Source organism: Macaca thibetana, chromosome 5 (genome assembly GCF_024542745.1).
Source record: "Macaca thibetana thibetana isolate TM-01 chromosome 5, ASM2454274v1, whole genome shotgun sequence".
In the NCBI taxonomy this organism is placed as follows: Eukaryota; Metazoa; Chordata; class Mammalia; order Primates; family Cercopithecidae; genus Macaca; species Macaca thibetana.
This window is the reverse complement of record NC_065582.1, coordinates 78,392,287-78,413,852: the sequence shown is the minus strand read 5'-3', so window position 1 is coordinate 78,413,852 and position 21,566 is coordinate 78,392,287. Positions and strand designations below refer to the sequence as shown.

The 21,566-nt window shown below is 49.6% G+C and overlaps 1 protein-coding gene across 3 annotated transcripts; it reads right to left on the bottom strand.

Annotated features, from left to right (window-relative positions):
* Nucleotides 1–90: 90 nt before the first annotated feature.
* PITX2 (paired like homeodomain 2) lies at nt 91–20,075 on the bottom strand. Of its 3 annotated transcripts, XM_050791035.1 has the most exons (5): nt 19,504–19,779; nt 15,674–15,729; nt 15,064–15,201; nt 3,822–4,027; nt 91–1,356 (listed from the first exon to the last, which is right to left on the bottom strand). In XM_050791035.1, exons 2-5 carry the CDS (start codon nt 15,717–15,719, stop codon nt 793–795), a joined length of 954 nt encoding a protein of 317 aa, XP_050646992.1. In that variant the 5' UTR covers nt 15,720–15,729; nt 19,504–19,779; the 3' UTR covers nt 91–792. The 3 variants fall into 3 exon arrangements, with proteins under 3 accessions (XP_050646992.1, XP_050646993.1, XP_050646991.1); XM_050791036.1 differs by lacking the exon at nt 15,064–15,201 and having other exon boundaries at nt 19,504–20,075; XM_050791034.1 differs by lacking the exons at nt 15,064–15,201; nt 15,674–15,729; nt 19,504–19,779 and adding an exon at nt 4,908–5,749.
* Nucleotides 20,076–21,566: the final 1,491 nt, after the last annotated feature.

Here is a 21,566-nt window from a genome sequence, read left to right as displayed (position 1 = left end):
AGGCAGGCAGAGGAAACTGGTTTAGGAAGCAGTGACTGAGATGCCCTGGCCAAGTTAGTGACAGAGGAGGGCAGAAAGAATCCAGACCAATTTGTATGCAGTATATTTTACTCCCATGAAATAAAACACATTTTTTTCATATTTGCTGAAAAGTAAAACAATAATATTGTACGAAATGTTATACACAGGGTAGGTTGTACATAGCAGTTTCAGAAACATCATTGCATCCACCAGAGAAACTATTCTAAAACTGATATTCACACATTTTTTATAATAATAATAATATGTTAGAAACATACAGTGTGGCATTTAGTATATACACTCCCTTGCTTGCAAGCGAAAAATCCTAATCGCTTCTGTATAACATGCTTTATTTTAAAGCCTAACCTTTAAAAACACTGTTGTGATATTACTAACAACTGCTTTTATAAAATTAATTTGACATTTCGATATATATACATCCTTTCAGTCATTTAAATGTTAACAATGCTAAACTTAAAAAATAACAAGCTTATAGTAATGTTAAAATGTCATATCCAGTCAAACATTTGTTTGTGTATGTGTCCTTGCAACTGTTGGAAATACTTGTAGTGAAAGATGTCAGACACTGAGGACATCCCTTTGAAATCAAAGGAGCTCTCTCTTTGATTCAGTGGTTTCCTTTTCTCTATATAGCTTCTCTTTCTCTCCCTTTCTTTAGTGCCCACGACCTTCTAGCATAATTCCCAGTCTTTCACGGGCGGAGTTGCCCCATCCGGCACGGTCCTAGGATCCCGGCGCTGTGGCTGCGGCTCACACGGGCCGGTCCACTGCGTACTGGCAAGCACTCAGGTTGGAGGCCGGGTTCTGCACGCTGGCGTAGCCGAAGCTGGAGTGCTGCTTTGCTTTCAGTCTCAGGCTGGCCAGGCTCGAGTTACACGTGTCCCTATAAACATACGGAGGAGTCGGCGGCGCGTAAGGACAGGCAGGCGTCGGCACCGCGGAATTCAGCGACGGGCTGCTCAGGTTGTTCAAGTTATTCAGGCTGTTGAGACTGGAGCCCGGGACGCCCGTCACTGCTGAGGGTACCATGCTGGACGACATGCTCATGGACGAGATAGAATTGGGTGGGGAGAACATGCTCTGCGATGACAGGGGGTTGACGTTCATAGAGTTGAAGAAGGGGAAGCTCTTGGTGGATAGGGAGGCGGATGTAAGACCCTTGGCGGCCCAGTTGTTGTAGGAGTAGCCTGGGTACATGTCATCATAGGGCTGCATGAGCCCATTGAACTGCGGCCCGAAGCCATTCTTGCACAGCTCGGCCTGCTGATTGCGCTCCCGCTTTCTCCATTTGGCCCGACGATTCTTGAACCAAACCTGGGAGCGGTTGGGGCAAGGGAGCAAACAGATGCCACAGTGCAGATTAATAAAACTTCCATCGGAGGCCAACCCCCGCCCTCCCCCGACACACACGCTAGCACACTCACACACCCTAGCCTCGCTTCACTGCACCGCCCTGCACACCAAGCTACTAGGGCCAGCTTTCGGTTACTGGCTCGGGTCTCCACCAACCGCGGGCGATCTGGTCTGCTCTGGCCTGCGAGCTGGGACTCGGAGCTACACCACAAACCCCAGCCGAACGCATGGAGACCTGCGGACCGCTTGATCACTCAGCCAGGCTTTTCTCCAGGCCCAAAAACACTTAATGTAAAATAAACGCAGGGCAGCAGGCATTTCCAACCCTTCTCAGGGCACCTTGCAAAGTTGCTTCCATTCCGAAGCCACAGACCCACGGATGAGGAGAAGGGGCTGGAAGGGCACTAGAGGACCCTCTTCCTCCCTCGCAACTCCTCCCTCCCCTCCCTGACCTCCACTGTCGTCCCCCACCTCCTGGTACGTGCTCCCTTAATAGGGACTAGGCCGCCGACACCCTTTCTCGCCTAGCAAAACAACCAAATAAAGAGCAAAAGACCAACTCTCCGTCAGCTCGTTAACTCCAGGAGCTTGGCATATTAAACTCTGGGAACCCGGAAAGAGTAGTTCTGCAGATTCCCCCTCCTTTCGCTCTGTCCCCTCTTTACCCTAAGCCCACCACAAACCTGGCCCGCGCGCCAGGCCCAGCCCGGTCGTTTGGCTTTGCAGGCGGCCGCCCAGGACGGCCGGCCCCCACCCGTGTCCGGTGGCCCAGCCGCAACCCCGCTCCCAATCCACATCAGGCCTGCCCGTCGCCCCAGACGGCGGCTTTTGTGTATTGGAGCGAGGCCTGGCCTGAGATCTCCGAGCTGACACCGGTGATGTTTCACATTACACATCTCCGCCGGGTCCAGCCGCGTAATCCTTTTCTCTTTTTCCTTTCATTCTTGATTTCCTTTTTATCCCCCTTCCTCTTTGCACCCGACTGCTATAAAAAGCACGCCTCACTCCCACTTGGCTCGACAAGCAGCCGCCCTGGAAGGAGAGGCAGCTGCAAGGAGAGCTCAGCGCCACGGCTACAGAGCACTAGGGTGGAGCTGCGGAATAGCTGGCGGGGTGGGAGGGCGTTTTCGAAGGATCCCAGAAAACCCATAGACTCTGTCTTTATTTTAATTACTTGCCATTTCTACCCCAGACCATCTAAACTTTGCCCAGGCGAGAAGAGTGAGAGGCCTGTTCCCCTGATGCGCAAGTGAGCTAATGAAAGACTGACCTTGCTCAAAACCACGCCGCCCAGGACCCAGCTCTGGCTCTGGGCAGTTAAACTAAAACCATTTTCAACTTCTTTCCGGCCTTTTATTCACCAGCATAGCCTCATGCCTTGCACAAATGCCACCCAGAGAGTGTCTTCGTTCCCTCTGATTTGGGAAAGCATTTCGGTCTTTATTCTTTTTATCATTGTTGTTTTCTTCTTTTTGTTTTCTCTGCTCTAACTGGGGGCTTTACTTTTCCTACCCAGAGCACTTAACTTTTTTTTTTTCTTTTAACAGCAAAGCCTCTGGATGCCGCTTGATTTGCTTGATTCTGTTTTCTGCTTCCAGAATCCTAACAAATTTGGAATCTTCCACCGACCAGCATAAACCAGGACGTTGCTATTGGGTAATTTATTTAAGCTCATTTTTGCCAATCCATAAAGTACACATTTGCTACAAAGTTAAGGTAAGCCCTTTTTACAAAACTACGATTATAATTTAGAGGAGGGGGTGTGAGTTTCAATCTCCAGAGTTCAACTCCTGAAATAAGATAAATAAACCAAGCTGAAAAGTCTTTTTTCATTTTTTCTTTCTCCTTCTAAGAGGACTAGCAGTTGTGTATTAAAACTTGGCCCCCAGAGATCACAAAAATAGGAAGTAGGGTGTATGGGAGAGACCTGAATGACCGAAAAAAACGTAAAGAAAGTGTAAGAAGCGCGAATCCAGGAGGGAAAAAGCTGGGACAGGGCCGGCACAAAGGTTTCCCAGGGAGGGCCAACTCCTGTGTGTCTCTGGCGGGTTTTCCTTGTTAAAGGCGCACAGGTTGGAGCCTGTTCGCGGCTCTTGGCCTGGTAGGGATTTTATTAGCTCTGGTCTGGCAATTGCAAGCCAGGAACACAATGCCGTGTGCAGGGGATTGCCCACGAAGCTCGCCTCGTGAGGTCGCGGGATGGCGGGGCAGTGAGCCGGTGCCGCTCCGGGAGCCTGCGCCCGGGCGGCAGTCCTGTCGGCCTCGGAGAGGGAACTGTAATCTCGCAACCAGGCCGCCGCGAGGCCTTCTGCCTTTGCAAAGCTGCGCCCCACCGGCGCCCTCCCACATTCCCTCCTGGTCTACTTGGTCTGTACGTCCGCAACATCCTCCCCCTTATCCCTCCCAGACTCCGTCCTGGCTCCTACCCGGACTCGGGCTTCCGTAAGGTTGGTCCACACAGCGATTTCTTCGCGTGTGGACATGTCCGGGTAGCGGTTCCTCTGGAAAGTGGCCTCCAGCTCCTGGAGCTGCTGGCTGGTAAAGTGAGTCCGCTGCCGCCTTTGCCGCTTCTTCTTGGACGGGTCCTCGGCGCCCACGTCCTCATTCTTCCCCTGCTGGCCCTTATCTTTCTCTGAAAACGAAACACACAGTTTCCCGTCAGCATGCCCACCTGCAACGCAAACGCCAACTGGACCGGCGGCAGAAGCTGTGGAAGAACTGGGCTGCCTGGCGCCGGAGAAGTGCGCGCCGCGGCTCCGGGCCGCGAGGAGCTCTGCGCCTGAGGGGTGTGCAGGCGCGAGTGTGGGTGTCCGCGCCCCATCTCCTCCCCTCCCCCAGCGCCGCACGTTTTATTTACATGTTTATCTCACTGCAGCGGCACATTCACTTTTACAGCCTGTGCTTTCAAGTATATTTATACACCTTTGCGCAGACACACCAAATCTCCTGGGACTCGCACACGCGCGCGGCTTACAGACCCCCTCCCCCCTCGCAGAAAGCTCAGATTTCGATGCGGTTTGGGAAGGCTAGGAAAAGATGTGGGGATTCGGTTGGGCACCCAGGTTCGCCGGCCCTTTCGAAGAAAAAAAATAATGCCTCTTCGCGAAGGGCATTTCTGAGTGGTTTCAGACAATTTCCTAATGAGTGGAGCTCCTCGGGAGCTGAAAGCCGAGAGGAAAACAGGGACAGATGTGGGGCGGCCTCTGAAGGTCCTCGAATCGAGATGCTGGGATTTTTGTGACCCAGGAAACAGAAGGGAGGCCAGGGTAGGAACAGAGAGGGCTGCAGAAAGGCTCGAGCCGTTAGCGCCCGAGGAGGTGGGCCGGTCGAGGGAGAACTAAAGGGATGCGGGGTAGTCAAAATTCCGGCTCCCGGAAGTTCTGCGGAGAGCCAGGCGAACGACCACTCCCACCACGCCTCCCCCAGGAGGGGCTGACTTCCTTGGGGCGAGAGGGAGCGGGTGGCGCGGGGCAGCTGAGCTGGAATGTCTGCAGGGCGGCGCGGCGCCTTACCTGCGGCCTCCGGGCTGGAGGTGTCGGAGATGGTGTGCACCTCCAGTCTGTGCTTGGAGGAGTCCAGGGAGCGGGGCTGACCGGGAGCCAGAACCGAAGCCATGGCTAACGGCTGGGGATGGTGACAGGAGGAGGATGAGGAGACGGCCGACAGCTTGGTCCCCGCTGCTCGGTGCTCCAAGTGAAGCGGGCCTTTCATGCAGTTCATGGACGAGGGAGCGCTCCGCTCTACCAGTCCTGGGCTGCTGCCCCGCCGAGCCCCCGTAGCCGCCGCTGTCCACTCCGGGTCGCGCTCTAGGCGCGGAGTTTCCCCGCTGCGGGCAGAGCCAGGGGACGCAACCCCCGCCGAGTTCTCAAGCCAAGCTGCCCCCGTCTCCTCCGGAAGGCTCAAGCGAAAAAGTCCGGAGACCGAAAGTCAGCGGGCAAACGAAGACATGGGATGTGGGCAGAAGGGCACCACTCGGAGAGTCTTTAGGGAGCAGGCTTCCAAGCTCCAAAGCGAAATAAGAGTGGGCAAAGGCCCCCTTCTTCTCTCCCTCCCTCCCCCAAAAACCCCTCCAATAAGGAAAGCTAACGCAGACCGCGCTCTGCCCACCCCCCACGCGGCAGCCCTGACAGCGAAGTGTCAAGAGTGACAGGGACAGGTAGCTGATATTAGATCCCCTGCGGCAGCGGCAGCCGCTGTAGCAACGACGCTGCCCTCGGAGCGCACCCTCCGCAACGCGCACACGCACACCCCTCGGGCGGTCGAACAGAAGCCGGGCCTCGCCGCAGCTCAGCTCCAGGCACCCAGGCGAGCGACGGACCAGATCTGCGGCTCCGCGCTTCCCTGTTGGCCTAACATCTTAAAACCAGAGGCGGGCTTCCTGGTGCCCAGACGTCACTCCGCCGCGGCCCTCCCCAGCCCTCTCCGCCTCGGCCTCCTCCCAGACCCTTCTCCGGGTGGGAGTGACGTGGCTCCGCACCAATCAGGACGCCCCGAGACGCGGTGGAGGGACTGTCCTGCCTGCACCTATCAGCAGTGCGGGGCCGGGCTAATGCCTCGCCGTGCCCACTGGGTCTACAGAGGCACGCTCCCGGGAATTCTGCTCCTGTCCAGCCCAAGGCGATCCGGCTTTTAGTACGAACCCAAAGGTGAAGAGATGAGGCTAGGAGTCGAAGGCTTGGGAGAAGAGAGTGGAAAGTTCAAGGGCTGAAAGGTACAAGGATCAACAAACCCCCTTTGTGTCTCACTACATCCATTTCCAATCCCCTACCCCATATAAAAAGGAGACATGCTACTTAAAATTAGAAAATTTGAAAAACAGTAACAAATCACCTCTCTGATCTTAAATTTTCCAAACAGCCTGTCAAGTGAATGCTGCGCTAATCTGAAGAAGCTCGACTTTAATTGCAAAGAAGACAGCCCTGAAAAGGCAGGCTAATAAATTAGAAATTGAGAAGCAAATGGACCCGTCAAAAGAAAATTACCTTGACTTTAAACGAACAACTGTTTGGTGGTTCACTCTGGATTTATACAAGAATAAAAAGTCGCCTCAGATCACGTTCTCTGTGATGCTTATTAGTCCCGAGACAGAAAACACACAATAGAATAGAAACACTAACCCAGCGTTTTCAAAATGCTGAAAGCTTATCCATTCTACTTAACGTTGATTAAGACACATATCCTAGATCTTTCAAATTCCTTGTACACTGTATTAAGCTCGTCCTAACCCGAGAGAGGCACGCTTTAAATTCGACTCTCTTGTTTACTTTATTATCAATCAGATTCAAATCCATAAAGCCTGTAGAATCAACAACGTTGAGCTAATTATATATGAAATATGCCTTAATGAATTTCCATACAATTAAGAATGTTGCCAAATAACCAATTTCAAGGATAATTTTTAACAGTCCTTTTCTTTCCCCAGTAAGCTCAAGGCCGTCTTGAGCTGTTAAAGTCCAAGCAAGCAGCAGGGGTGTGTGTGGGCTAAGGGCGAAAAGCCTAGAACAGCTCTCAACTAGGAAAAGCAAAGCCTTATTTATTTATATAAAACAAACAAAAAAAATCACCTTTAGAGACATCAACTCTTTATAGCACTGTTTCCAAGTAAATTTAATTTCCAAATAAATTAAAGAAAGAAATCCAAACGTATTCAAAATAATTTTTGAAAGTCCTTTTGTCCCCCAGCATAGGTCAGCTGGAGAGGACAAACTAATCTCCCTGGGTTTCTGCATTGGCGATTGTTTTATTGTGGAGTTAGTGTTATCATCTCTGAATGTGTATTTGTTTGACGTTACAGTCAATGATTTGCAATGCCAGCATGAAGTATCTTTAAAACACTCCCTCCTTGTCCTTGTTCACAAGATTGGGAAACTTATTCAGTGTGGAACAAAGTGGATGAAGCAGACTACAAATATATTTGCAATTTATGTGTCTCTCCTTTGCCCTGTCCACCCCCAAACCCTGTCTGCAACTCCTCCCCATTTTAAACTTGTAGTCCGAAGACCCAAATGAGAACTGTTTTTCAATCTTTCTTCACCAGTACCATCCCACTTTAAGAGTAATTTAGCTGCAAGGGAGGAATTTCTTCATAGTAAGATTTAAATCAGCATTTCTGCTTTTAACCTTTTATTCCACTTTACCCCATTCCACACATACAGACACCTGCTCAGAGTGGAACACATCCTCTTGTGACAGGTCTGCATTAGCTGAGACTCATACATCCAGCTATATTAGGTCCTGCAATCTTATCACTAAATTATACACATTACACCAGCAGCCTGTTGGTAAAGAAGGTTAAATTAATTTACATTCTGCTCATTATCTGGTGCTTAAATGACGCATTTTATCCCTGAGATTTGGCGGAGAATCTCCTTCTCAGACCCCACAGCATTTCACTGAAGACAATGCTCTTACATTTGTAGTGGTTTTTAATCTGATAAGACTCTAATTTGCTTAAATCTTTTAAATAAGGGTTTTAAATGTTTCTAGCCATTTTCTTATTGAATTTCCTCTAATTCCCCCAAGATCATAAAGTATATGTGTAAAGTAAATATTTCCTCCCATCGCACTGCCAGCCAATGACCTATAACTAAGTCAATAAGAATCCAGCTCTTTTCTGCCCAATGTGTTTACTAATCATATTCCAGTTTCTTCTTTTAAACCTCAGAATGGCTCTGGTCCCCACAATACCATGCCCCTTTAAAGCTTCGTTTCATGAAGGGACTCCATCACATTAAAGAATGAAAAGAATCTCCACTGTAGTTTGTATACACAGCCCCTCACTCCTTGTTTTTCAAGATCCAAACCCCAGAGCTGCAAATATTTTTGGAAGCTTGGGTGTTAATGTCTTATTTTAGAAAGCCGAGAAGCTCCACAGAGCCATATAGATTTCTAAACCCGTCTCTCATAAACCCACAGAATTTTGATTTAAGCTCTGGTGGCTCCACTCTACTGATGGAACTTTCATCACGGCAAATATACATGTATGAAGGACCTCAATCAGCCTCCAAAGTGGTTGAAAAACCCTAGGGCACGTGACCGCTCCTCATAGTACCAACGTGTGGGAGACGTTGGAAGCACTGGGGATCAGCAGGCAGCCTAGATGCCTAAAAAGATAAGGAGTCCTAACTTGTGTGGACCTGTTGAAGTCAAGTGGTGAATAAAGACCATTATCTAGAGAATTCAGATTACAGTAAAAGCAAAACCATATCTATTTGTATATATATTCACATCCATTTTATAATACAGACACACACACACACACACACATACACACACACATACACACACACATACACATACTGGCTCTGTAAACAACTGACTCAAAGTGAGGGTTTTCTTTGCATTTTTCCAGCAGGAGTTTCAACATTCTCCTAATCTCCTAATCACTTTACACACTCACAGCAGCGGTTATTGGGTGACATTCTTCTCAGGCCCCCTGTGTGGCAGTACACCAACATGATAAGTCTGCATGGGGAAAAGGAGGTGTGTGGTGGGAACTAAGAAACACTGTCCAGTGAAAACTCTGTGGCATGGTGGTGGTTGATTTTATGTACATAAGACTTGTGGATGCACAGGCATAGGCAGTATAGATGAGAAAGGGGCCAGAAGTCAAGAAATCTTGTGCATTTTGTGATTATAGCACTGCTGTGACCTCTGGCTAAGTTCTTCTTAATTGGTTTTAGAAATTACTATGAGTTCAGCCTCTAACACAGAAGTTTCCAATACGGAGAACATCAGTGGGATCCTTGTAGGAAAACTGGAGGTGCTGCATGGCTTACATGGAGCAAAGAAGGAAAGCCCAGTGCAGGCGTGAGGTTTTGAGTCTCAGAGACATCAGGGGTTGTCTCGATTGGGGTTTCTTGCTTATTATTTCAAAGAAAGACCCTAGAGGAGGGAAATGTGTGACACGGGGTCAGCCATGTTTTGTGCTGGTATTTACCACTGATTAGCAGTCTTAAAGTCTTATTTAATTTCACACTCTTCAGTGTTAGTTGTGCAAAGTCCCTGTGGCCATGGTGGTGAGTGGATGGGCTGTGCTGCCAAACTCTCCGTATCAATGACCCAGGTCTGGCCTGGGACTCAACCAAGTGATCTCTGACTTTTGGAAAGAGTCTGTCTTCAGAGTTCACCAGGAAGATGGCTTAATCAGATATCTCCCTGAGCTGTCAGGCCTTAGAGGGGTGGGAGTCCTGCCTGGCCCAAGCCAGCTCAAGGGCAAGGCCTGCCTGGACTCAGCTTGGAGCCATGTGATAGGCGTGAGTGTGTGAGCTCCTGGTAAGGCACAGAGGTCAGATGGAGACCTTGCACCCTGCCCGAGAAGTGCCCTACCCCCTCCACTATCTGGCTTTTCTCTGCATACAAACCAAGCTGAAAACCGTCCACTACCCACCACCCCTCATAGCCACGGAACCAAATAGCACAGAAATTAAAAGCTTCACTGTAGCTGCCCTTTTCCCCATTCCCTAAATGGAATTTAAAAAGCTCTGACTTGTCAAAAGGGGAAGGTTATTTTCTGAATAGGAACTCTGTAGATATACTGAGCAACAGCCACCCTCTCTGGGTCCCTGCAAATGGTACCCATCCTTCCATCCCACAGCTCTAGCTGCTCAACCGTTTGAGATTTGGGGTAACTAGCTGGGGAAACAGTGTTCAGATGGCAGTGGGAGTTACCACCTCACACTGGCCTGGGGAAGAGAAGGGAGATTAGAGGAGGGGGCATTTGCTAGAATCACTCTATGAACATGCTGTTAATGCTTCCTCACATTTGCATGTTACCGTCAGAGTTTTCCTAGGCGTCACTGAATCTCCAGAATGCAACTACTCGCCAAACTAAGTAAGATAAGGAGAATGGTATAGCACATGTGTTGGAAGAAGGGGAAAGGAGGGTGGAATATGAAATCGAGCATAGTTATCCAGGTCAGGAAAGAAGGAAGTGGCAAGGGGCTAAATGAAGTCCCCTCTCACTTTTTTAAACAACAGTTGGATTAAATGCTCATCTACCTTCCTCTTTTTCTCTTTTCTTCCCTCTCCAGCACATGTCCATCTCCCTTTTCGATTTCTTTTGCTCTTCCTTCTTTCTGTTTTCTCTCTCCCAGACATGCTGGTAGCTAACATTCAGCATTAGTTGTCATGGTGACCATAAATCACATAAATCCAAAAATACCCACCTATAATCTGAGATGAAGCTTTTATTTCCCTAGCGAAATAATATTTTAAAAGCTGTCAGCTGACAAAAAAAAGGAACCCACCTCATTGTAGTAACCCAAGTAATATATTACTTCTAAAGGTTTAAATTAAAATGTCAGCCTGTTAAAAACATGCTGGTAGAGTCTTGGACACTCTTCCTGTCAGATCCTCACAAAGAAGTTGACTCTGCCATTCCTGGTCTCTCTTTAACATACACACACAATTCTGTATGCTCTCTCCCTTTCTATTAATTTCTTCCTCCCCTACCAACTACTTTAGCTCTTAAAGACTGTATGTATCGGTTTCTAAAAGAAAGGAATCTCCTCCTGAATCAGAAAAGGGCCTCATTGGTTGCTGAAGTGAAAGATGTGGGGTTTGTGGGGAAAGGTTATTAGGACCATAATGGCGGTGGTGGTAGGAGGTCATCCTAGAGGAGTTAAGAAGAAAAAAAAAAATGCAGGGAGAAGGACTGGAGGTGTAAAGACAGAGTAACAGAAAACTGAGCAGGGTGGTCAGGTGCTGTGGTGAAGTCTAGCCCCGAAATGGAAGGTATATATTCTCCCACTCCTGCCTTTTTCTCCTCCGAGAGAAAACTTTCCCAATCAGAGACCCTGGGGGGTAGGAGGCGGGCAAACGCCGCTGCAGTTGGGCCTTTTGTCTTCTACCTTGGGCTTGTTGTCTTTTGCCTATCTTGGATTACAGGGTATTCGCCTAGATGAAGAGCCATTAATTACCCATTCAGTCAATATTAGGAAGACGACAAAGCTTTTTACATAGGATTAAGAAGACATCAGATTGTTCCATTAGTATATTCCTGCTCACGAATAAGCTTTCGTTATACATTTCCTTTTCCCCCCGAGCCGCTCTAACAACTGCTGCATATATTAGCAGCGGGCGGTGCTGTATAACTGCCGAACCAGCCTTAAGAAACTTTGTGTACCGAGTCAGCAGCGAGGAACGCGACCTGTAAAGACCACCTTTGCGGGTAGGGATCCGCAGGGACCGACTACCTTCGGACAATTGGTACAATTTCCCCCGGTGGTGAAAAACCACAAAGCGGTGGGGCACCTTTCCAGTGAGCTGCAGATTTGCCTGGGGGCGGGCGGGGGGACAGGGACAGGGGAGAATGGGATGGCGGAGGTCGGGGGGAGGAAAGAAAATGTAAAAATTCTCCTTACCCCTATTTCGTTGCTTTTTCCTCAAGCCTCATGCCCCCTTCAGCAAGCACCTGTCCCTTCGGCGCTAGCCACAGTTAGAGTTCTCCACCTTTTCTCTACACATCCCCTTCCTTCTGACAAGGCTCAGGACTTTGGTCACTAACCCACGCACCACCATTTTGCGTTTTGCTACAGATGGTCTGGGTTGATCTCGCTGGTGTCCGTGTTAGGATTAAAATCGCTTCATAACGGCGAGGAAAACGGGATTATTTGCTTTCAGGGGGGTATATTAGGAGTCCACGTAGTATATGCTCCGCAAACATTCGCTGATTGAATGAGAGGCGCGGGGGCGGGGCGGCGGAGAGAAGTCTGCGGCCGCCGAGGCGGCCAGGGTTAACCCAGGTCCTTCGAAGAAGGCTGGGACCGAGCTGCTGCCGCGTGTGAAGGTGTGTGTCGCGGCTGGAGGTGCCACAACGGGCCGTGGAGCCCACCTCCCAGAGGGAGGAAGTCTGTGCACACCAGAGACTTCCGTCGAACACTTTCAGCCCATCCACTGGGCCAAAGCTATTTAACAATGTGTTCCTGGGGGAGGCCGGGGGAACAGGCGTCAGGTCCAAAGGGGCTGCAGCGCAGTCCGATTTCAGCACGGAACCCAGAGCCGCCGCCCTGAAACTTTTTGAGCCAGTGACAGGGGAGGGTCAATCCGTCCTCCTCCTGAAGGTAAAGACCATTTTATGAGTTCCACAAGATGAAGGCACCTTTCAGGACCCCCAAAGCAAGAAAAGCCAATGAAAGGCCTCTTTACTCTAGGGGGTCATTCTCAACTGGCTTCTGCACCATCTTCTGCTAGCTGCGTCCACCCTCTCAAACCTCTGGCTTTTAGGGGTCTCCAGTCGCTCTCGTGCTACCCCCGTTTCGGGGTTCTATCCAGGCTGGGCATCCGCCCAATGGGTATCAAGGAGACTGGGACTCACTTGGGAAGGAAGGCAGAGCCTGGACGGCTTAGAGGTGGACTCTGCCTATACAGAATGTTTAGTCTTTAACGAGAACATGGTATTTTGGGGGGTTGGGGAGCAGAGGCGGAGAGGGTAGCGTTATAGACTATCACGGCCCTTTAAAGAAATCATATGTCATTGTGAACTTTTTTCTCTTTAAAAGAAAAGAAAAACTTAAAAAACTACAAGAAATAAATCCTTTTGTTTTACAAGCAGTCTGTGGCCAGGACTTTGGATATTCCATAAGTTAACTTATAATCAGGGAAGGATAGGTACTCCGTCAACTTTTCCTTCAGCAGTGCTATAACTTTGCCCATTCATGTGTGATTTTTTTTTTTTTTTTTTTGGTTTTGTCTACTAGTTCCTTAAAAGCCAATTAAATCAAGATTTTCAGCATTTCTTCTCATTACATGCCTTTTCTTAATTAATGGCATTAAACGTGTTTGGGCAGCAATTTTTCTTTTCGGTCTAAAAGTAGAAAACAGACACATTGAGTGTAGTGGAAGAGCCTTTCACGTGCACTAAAATAGTGCGGGCCTCAAAGTAATGGTTAAGAAAGCAATCATTCATTATTTCTAGTTCTTTATTAGCTAGTTACCGAAAGAGAACGACTGGGGCGCCTGCCCGGCTTGTGACTGGTGCAAGCAAGACTCCTCGGCTCTTAGCCGTTTCCTGCTGACATACGAGGACCCCATCCCACCGTAGGCTTCTCCACCTGTCCTCAGAATGCATTCCCCATGTCTAGGAAACCCGGGGTGGGGACTAGGGGAAGGAGGAGACATTTTGTGTCTCTCTGGCTCCCCGCACAATAAGAAATGTCAGCCTCGGCTTGGCGACTGCAAGCCCGCGCTGCGCGAAGTGAGATTGAGGAGATCCTCTAGTCTGACCGGAGCCAGGGCTGAGCCCGCACAAAGCATTCTCCCCAGAAGTCATCGCTGCTCTTGATTTTTAACCATATCCCAAACATACTACGGTCTAATAATTTATTTTTACTACCGATTATCAAACAGAAGAAGAATTTAACACAATCTAAATGACAGAAATCACACGACGTTATCTCTGCATTGCCCCCATTTAACCCCATGGGGTTAATCCAGGACAAGTGAGCGTTTAACTGGCCCAGCAGGGCGACTGGCGATGTAGTGCAGTGTCCGGGCGTGAAGCACCAGATCAATTTAGACGCTCCATTTCAACAAATGATCATTTTCTCTCAGATTCACGGGGAAACTCCAATGCAAGACCTTTGTTTTCTTCTTAGTAATACGATTTGTTTTTTTGGCCGGGGTCCCAAATCGTCCCCCTCCATCCCATATTACATTTGTATTCTTACACTTTAATCCGGAAAGAGGGGGTTAGAGGCCGAGGGCTGTGGTGGTGGTGGTGGGGGGGGGCTTTATCTGCTCACATTATCAAAGGTCAACAGCCTCCTAAGGCTAGGCACTTATTTACTACGGAGCCAGGAAAATAGAGGAACAGTAAATTTGAGGGTTTTTTTTCCCCCATGTATTTGAAAAGAAAGGCATCTTCCCTCCTCCATCCCTTACACACACACACACACACACACACACACACGCACACACACACCCCTACAGAACAAGTTTCAATTCAGGAAAGGCCTGTGGCATAGGTTGGAGACTTTTTTAACTTTTTACTTAAGCCTGCAGACCTCCTCTGGCAATGTCCCTCGACTCCTCAAGAGTGAAACCAGCCAATCAAGCAACGATATCGCCAAAACCCAAGGTCTGGCAACCAGTACTTCAGGCAGGTTCGCTTCGACAGGGGCAAACCTCCATTCTACCCTGGGCTGTTAAGCACAGTGGCTGCCCTCCAGCTCTGCAGGAATATTGTCAGCCCGCCTCCCCTCCCTCAACTAGCCAAAGCAAACCTTCGCCAACTCAAGTTTCGCGTGTTTGCCTCCCGCGATAAACCGCGCACCCACAAGTCTGGGTGGGGCGTGGCTGAAAGCCTAAGGGGCTGAGTAGGCCCTGGTGGTGCTGGGCGCAGTGGGATATGACGAGCGACAGAGGTCGCTGTTGGACCACTTTTCCACGCCAGCCAAGGCGCCGAGGTTTGCTGGAGAGTGGGAGGACATCAGACCACAGGGAGAGAACGAGAGGGAGGTGTTGGGTCTCAGGAGTGCAGTATAATTTGGGGAAAGGAATTAACATCCCTGGGACGGCTGCTTCCCGTCCCACCCAGAGGCCGAGTGTCTAAATTCAAGCAGCAGGCGCGCCAGGTCTGGCGGCCTCGCCTCTTTGCGCTTCGCCCGAGGCCCAGAGTCCCAGAGGCGGGTGCCCAGCGCGCGGCCTGCGCTTCCCTCCCGGCCTTACCATTGGCGCCAGGATGCTGCCGCGGGAAGAGCTTGCTGCTGGCTGCCTCTTTTCGGCTCTCAGGAGAGTCCGTGAACTCGACCTTTTTGATTTCGGAGTCTTTGGAGAAGAGACATTCAACGGCCGCCGGCTGCACGCCTGGGCCACGCGCGCGCCCGCCCCACGTGCGGAGAGAGGAGCCCCGGACCGTGGCCGAAAGGAGCCGGGGACGGGAGGAGGGGGAGGGGCGAAGCAGGCCGGAGGAGAAAGAGGGACAAAGAGCAAAGACCCAGTTAGAGGAAAGAGCGGACGGCATCCCCGTCCCCCGGACCCTCTGGCAACCCAGGGCAGGATGGCGTACTCTCTCTGCGCCTCCCCGGCTGCCCGCGATTCCAGCCGGGAGGAGTAGGATGGGGGGCTTCGGTATACAGCGCGCCGCTGCCCCCTTGTCCACCGCCCCGCCACAGAGAGAGGTCACTGGCGATTTGGTTCTGATTTCCTTCCTGCCCAGGCTGGCCCCTCGGGGAAGCCCCCCTCGCTGGGGCCTCACCGCAGGGCCGGTGCCCTCTTGCCGCCCTCACGTGGCGCGGCCTCCCGTCCGATGACCCGGGCAGGAGAAGGGGGCTCTTACCTAATTGCACACACGCCGACACCAGTTTGCGGCAGTTGGTCTCCATTCCCAGTTATCTGCAAAACAGAAGAGAAGGAAGGCTATAAGAAGCGGCGACCATCGAGTGCGCAGGGCTCAGATGGGACTACCCGTTACACTAGCTGTTAGGCGCCTACTGTGTGCTAGCCTTCGGGCGTGTTTTTCCGACCTGACAGTCTCTGTCTGTGCAGCAGTGTCTCCAGCCTAGCCTCGGGCCCATGACATCTAGATTTTATCAAGAGGGGATCTCCCTCCAGAGTTGCCGCAAAAGGGCCCAGAGGTTAGAGGACTCTAAAGCCACAGTGTGCTGGAGAGGCTGTGGACCTACTTTCAAGAATCTCGGTGCTGGGGTTAAGAACCTATCTGAACGCGATGGCAGGAGGAGTGGGTGGGTGGAGAGGACTTTTCTCTTTGGGAAGCTGTATGCAAAGACCACCCTTCAGTGCTTGTCCATTAGTCGGAGCTCAGCAAACATTTGTACAAAGTCAGAGCCAACGTGCCCCTGTCCTAGACAGCAGTTTCCCTCGGCTTTCCGTAATTCTGAAATGCACCGGCTCTTGGCCTAGGTTGTTCCAGCAGCGAGCAGACTTCGGGCCTCTCATCCATCAGGAGCCGCTTTTCCATATTTAGCCACACTTTCTCCTAGAGATACTAACCCGGCCATTTATTTACCCTAAAGTATGATTTAAGATCGCAGAGAGAGAGAGACACCGGGTGGACTGAGCGAGACTGAGGAGAGCAGGGCAAACGTTCTTGGAGGGTTTACTGCCCGACGAGGACGGAGAAAGAATTCTGGTATAACTGCTACCTAGTTCTCTCCCTTTCTCTCCCGGGCAAGCCAAATCTTTTTCACGTTTTCAACCACAACGCAGCAAGCCAAGCATTTAACGCGCTCCCCCTTATTTGCCACAGGCAAGTTGGGAGAGGTGGGTCTCGAGGGGCTCCACCGGGTGGGTAGAAGAGCCGCGGTTGCTTTAAAGACAGAAGAAAAGAAGGTCCAGGGCTCCCTAGGCCCCTTCGATCTCAGCGCCTGCCTCTCTCCACGCTAACCAGGGTACGCCGGCGACCGGAGGGCCCACTTCGCGCGGGTGCGGGGATTGGGGTGGGAGGAGGCATTGTTGGGTTGGCGGAGGCACAGAGGCGGGGCAGGGAGCTGTGGGCCTGCCTGTGGCCTGAGTCGCGTTTCCCTGCGTCCCGGCCTCTCCTGAAGGGAGCGGGTCCCTTGGAGCCTCTGGCCAAGGTTGCTGCCTACAGGCGGGGCCGCCTGGCGCTGTGGCGTGGGGATTCAGGGTGGGGACCGCCAGGAGGTTCCCCCACCCGCTAGCGAGAACGCGGGCGGGGACTCTGCCGATTCGATCCTTGTGGGCCCGTGGGCCCAGAAGTAGCAGTTTGGCGGCTCCAGATTTAGTGATTCTGCAGTAAAATCACAGGATTAGTCCCTGATTGAGATGTCTGTTCGTGAGATATTACAAAATTCATTATCACAGCTTTCTACTAACTCGATATGAAGTAACACAGATGGGATTTTATTAGTCCAGACTTCAAATGTTTACTTATGATAATTTCAGAGGAAATTTGCATGTCATCATCATTTCGATAATCTTTTTTTTTTTATATGTCTGAACTGGCTGCATTATTAGCTGGTAGCCGGAGCACTGCAGATGGTAACTGCAAATAGTTTTTATTTATTTATTTTTTTAAAGAATGAAATATACAAAAGAAAAAGATTGGGTTGCTCGGTGTAAAGTCAGTCAATTATTACACATTCTTCCCCCCACTCCCTCCTGCTTCAGTGCTGAAGACCAAACAAAGCAATACAAAACAAATCTTCAAGAACTCAGAGCTCCACTCTAAGGACTGAAAAGAAGGTCAAGGCGTGTTCCTTAGCTCACTCCTACATGTCCTTGTGACTTGGAGATTTATTTTGCAGTCAAAATGAGCCTTGAGACCTGCATTTTTATGCTTCATTTAATGACCAGGCCTACTAGAAGAACTGAGTCTAAATAACTGGGGAAAATAATTTTTTAAAGAGAGACCCCCAACTCCCGCCTGCTGATCCTTAAACTTGCCCTATCAAGACAAGTCGTCTCTGATAAATTTGGCTGCCAGACTTCGGTACTGGCTTCAATGGCTAATCTTACAAATTGAGATGGGAGACTTTTCCTAATGGGAGGTAGTTCTCACTCCCAAAGTTCATGTTCTGGTTGGAATGTATATGCCAAGGAATCTTGTTTGGGCCAACTTGGGTTTTATATTGTGAGCACGCAAAAAGCACTATACGGCTAATGGAGGACGTGGAACCATGGCAAAGCAGGCAGGCAAGCCCTAAGAAATAAAATAATTTGCTTAAAAATAATTTCTGATGACTGCTGCAAGAATGAAAGTGCAGGAAAAATACAGTTCGAATAATCCCAAATCCTTTCACAGCTCCTCTCTTTTCGTTCACTTTGTTACCCTATAACAAAATGTTTAATGGAAAGTTTAAAAATAAACAGCACAGGAGCATGTGTTTTAAATGAACTAAATTGTGAAATTAGCCAGTAAATTAATTTGTAGTAAGTAATTATTTAAGGAAATTAAAATACTGCTCAATTCAGTTACGTATTTTACCATGTGTACGCGTTCTTTATAACCAATTAATATAAGTGCTTTAGGAACATTTGAAGACAAACACGCTTAACTTAAGGAACAAAGCACCTAAATAATTGAAGTGTAATTTTGCTGAGTTAAAGTAAAACATCCATAAATGAAATGGCTATTTAATTTTTTAGGGAAAGTTTGATTGTTGAAATCTTGTATGATCATGTTACATCAACAAAAATCTTCAATTTATTTTGCTTATGTGCTTTGTTTTCTTGATATTATTGGTATTTGAATTTTAGATGGATTTCTGCCAAAATGATATTTTGTGTGATAAAAGCATCTTTAGTTTTGATTGATGGACTAAAAGGAATGCAAGGAAATTTCTCTAAATCAGATTAATTTTTCACAAAAATATTTTAGAATGTATGAATTCTGATATTTAAATTTATAGTAGTAAAAGTTTTCTCCGTTTAGTTTAGTAAGACAATACTCACACAAAAGAGTAAAAAAAATCACAGCACCCTATGATAGTTTGATTTCTAAATTGCTTAAGAAAGTAAAGTGATTAAACTGGAAAAGAAGAACATATTTCTGAGGTTTAGAACCGAATTTTTTTTTCTTAATCTCCAGTTGGAAAATAGTTCTCTGCATCCATTTAAAATGTATCTCCTGAAGTGCGAGATTGGAGTTGACTGGTGATCAATTTAAAGGAGTTATAATCCAAAGAAATGGTGCAAGCTTGGCATCCAGGCCTGGCTCCCAGGTAATTCGCTGGGGCCTGAGAGGTGACTAACTGCCAGTTAAGATGGAATCTTTTTCTTTTCTTTCTTTCTTTCTTTTTTTTTTTCCAATGGATAACAATGGGAAAGGGGCTAATCTTCCAGTAGCTGAAACTTTGTACCCAGCCCTTTATCTTGCGAATGCTAATCCTTGGCCCGAGGATTTGTTCCTGCAGTGTTGGCACCGAGATTTAAGGGAAGATACCTCGTTTTAAATGCCAGCCATGGTCGGGCTTCCCACTCGACTTCAGCACCCGGTAGATTGTTAGTGTCTATGTCGGGGGACGAAAGGAACAGGGCTTTGCAAGGTCTGTTTGCCAACTGCGTTACCTTGGGCGAAACGTAGCCCCAAAAGCCACAAATCACCTACGGTGAAGATTCTCCGAAGTGGAACAAATTTCCAGACTCGCATTATCTCACATCCCTGCGGGATAGATGGCCTCCACTTACCGGCTACCGGGAGAGAGCTGCTGTCTCCGCGTCCCACTGCTTCCCGGGGCGATTTCCAGCGAGCCGAGGCTCCGGCTGCACGGCAAGCGCCCGAAAGCCGGGCCTGAGAGGACTGCAGGGCTCCTGAGGGTGCCAAGTTCCGAAGGAGTCCACGGGTGCACAGGGGCCTCCGAAATCTAGCCGCCACTGGCAGTTTCTTTCTGCTCCTCTCCAGCTTTCTCGCTCGGTCTCGCACTCTCTCTCCCCTCCCTCCCTCTCATCCCTCTCTCTTCCCTCTGCTCCTGCTCCGTGTGGGGAGTGACGTGACGTCAGCAGAGATTCCACCAAACTCCACTGCACAGTGGCGCGCGGGCGGCCGGCCGAGCCCGGCTGCGCGGCTGGCGATACTGGAGCGAGCACAGCGCCCCGGCGAGCGCCGGGGGGAGCGAGCAGGGGCGACGAGAAACGAGGCAGGGGAGGGAAGCAGAGGCCGGCGGCCCGAAGAGTCGGGAGCCGGAGCCGGGAGAGCGAAAGGAGAGGGGACCGGGCGGGGCACTTAGGAGCCAACGGAGGAGCAGGAGCACGGACTCCCACTCTGGAAAGGAGGACCAGAAGCGAGGATGGGATGGAGAAGAAAAAGGAATCTGCGCCAACCTGGCAGCCTTAATAAATCAGAGGGGGAGCGCCAGGGCAGCGGGGAGACAGAAAAGCACTTCTGGGGAGCCAAATCAGGACGGGCTGGGAGGAAGCGACAGGGAAAGTGGCCAAAGAGACGGAACAAAGGACAATGTGCATGGGTTTGTTTGGGACGAGGCGCGTGGAGTGTGGGTGTGAGCGTGCGTGTGTGACCTTCTTTCAGGCCTGCAGAGTTGAGGAAAGAGGTCACAGCAAAGAGGGACTGCGGCGGGAGGAAAGTGAGGGACCGATAGAGGGCGGGAGTGGAGGTGGGCGCGGTGGGGATGGGAGAGGATGAGTGAGGAGAAATCTGAAGAATGGAGTGAGCTAGTGGGAGAGGGTGGGAGGGCCACAACCGTGAGCAAGCGAGCTAGGCTTGTCAGCTGGGTAAGGCCGGGACGCTGGGCCCAGCTTAGCGAGACACCGCGCCCGAGGTCAAGGCGGGTGGACTAGGCACGCTGAGAGTGTCGGCGCGCAGGTGGGCACGGCCACGCACTGACCAGTGTTCACGAAGGATTTGCGCTTGACAAGGCTCAGACGCTCATAGAGTCTAGAATTTCCTCTGCTGTACCTACATTCAACAAGTTCACCCTGGGTCACGGATATCTCATTTTTTAAAATGACGAGGTTAAGGTTCCTGACGAGGATGGTATTAAATTGCACAGGATGGAAGTGGGGGTGGGGGAGAGAGTTTCCCTCAACTCCACATTTGCTCCTGTAAAGCAAAGAGTATGTGAAATTACAGGGGATATTCTCACCCGAAAAGTGTGCCTTACTTCTGAACCCTGATTTTCTGATTTCTTGACTTGAGCAAAGACGTGTATTTCGGTAGTGAGCAGGATATTTTGGCTCTGTCCTGCCTTTGAGTGGAAGGACTATAAATATAAATCGCCTGGAGGACCAGGTGTGAAGGCTTCTGCCAGGCATATGGGACAATGTTTTTTCAATCTCAAGGGCATCCTGTTAATGTATGTTTTTGGAAAGTGTCGGAACACAGCCATTGCTCCTGGATTCAGGTTTTCCCACTAATATTAATTCCTGCTTGGGAGCAAAACTCAGGCCCTCTATTAAAAAGACCTCTCTTTGGTCCCTAATTGAGAATAAAGTTCCCTCTAAAAGTTGTGTCGCTCTTCCTACATCAATATATCAATACTCACAATTTTAGGAATATATAATGACTCGGGAGAATGTGCATAAAATAGATACATTTTAAAAAGCCTGGTGCTTAAAACTAACCCTAGTCACTATATAGGTGCTGGCTTTCCCTACTTTTGGGGGCTGTCTGGAACATGTTATGTGTTTTCTTGAATTACTCCGTGTTTTGAATTCATTTGAGTTAGCAGTCAAAACAGGCAAACAAACTTGCTCAATTTGTTTTGAGTGCTAAATCCCTTCACTTTGAAATAGCT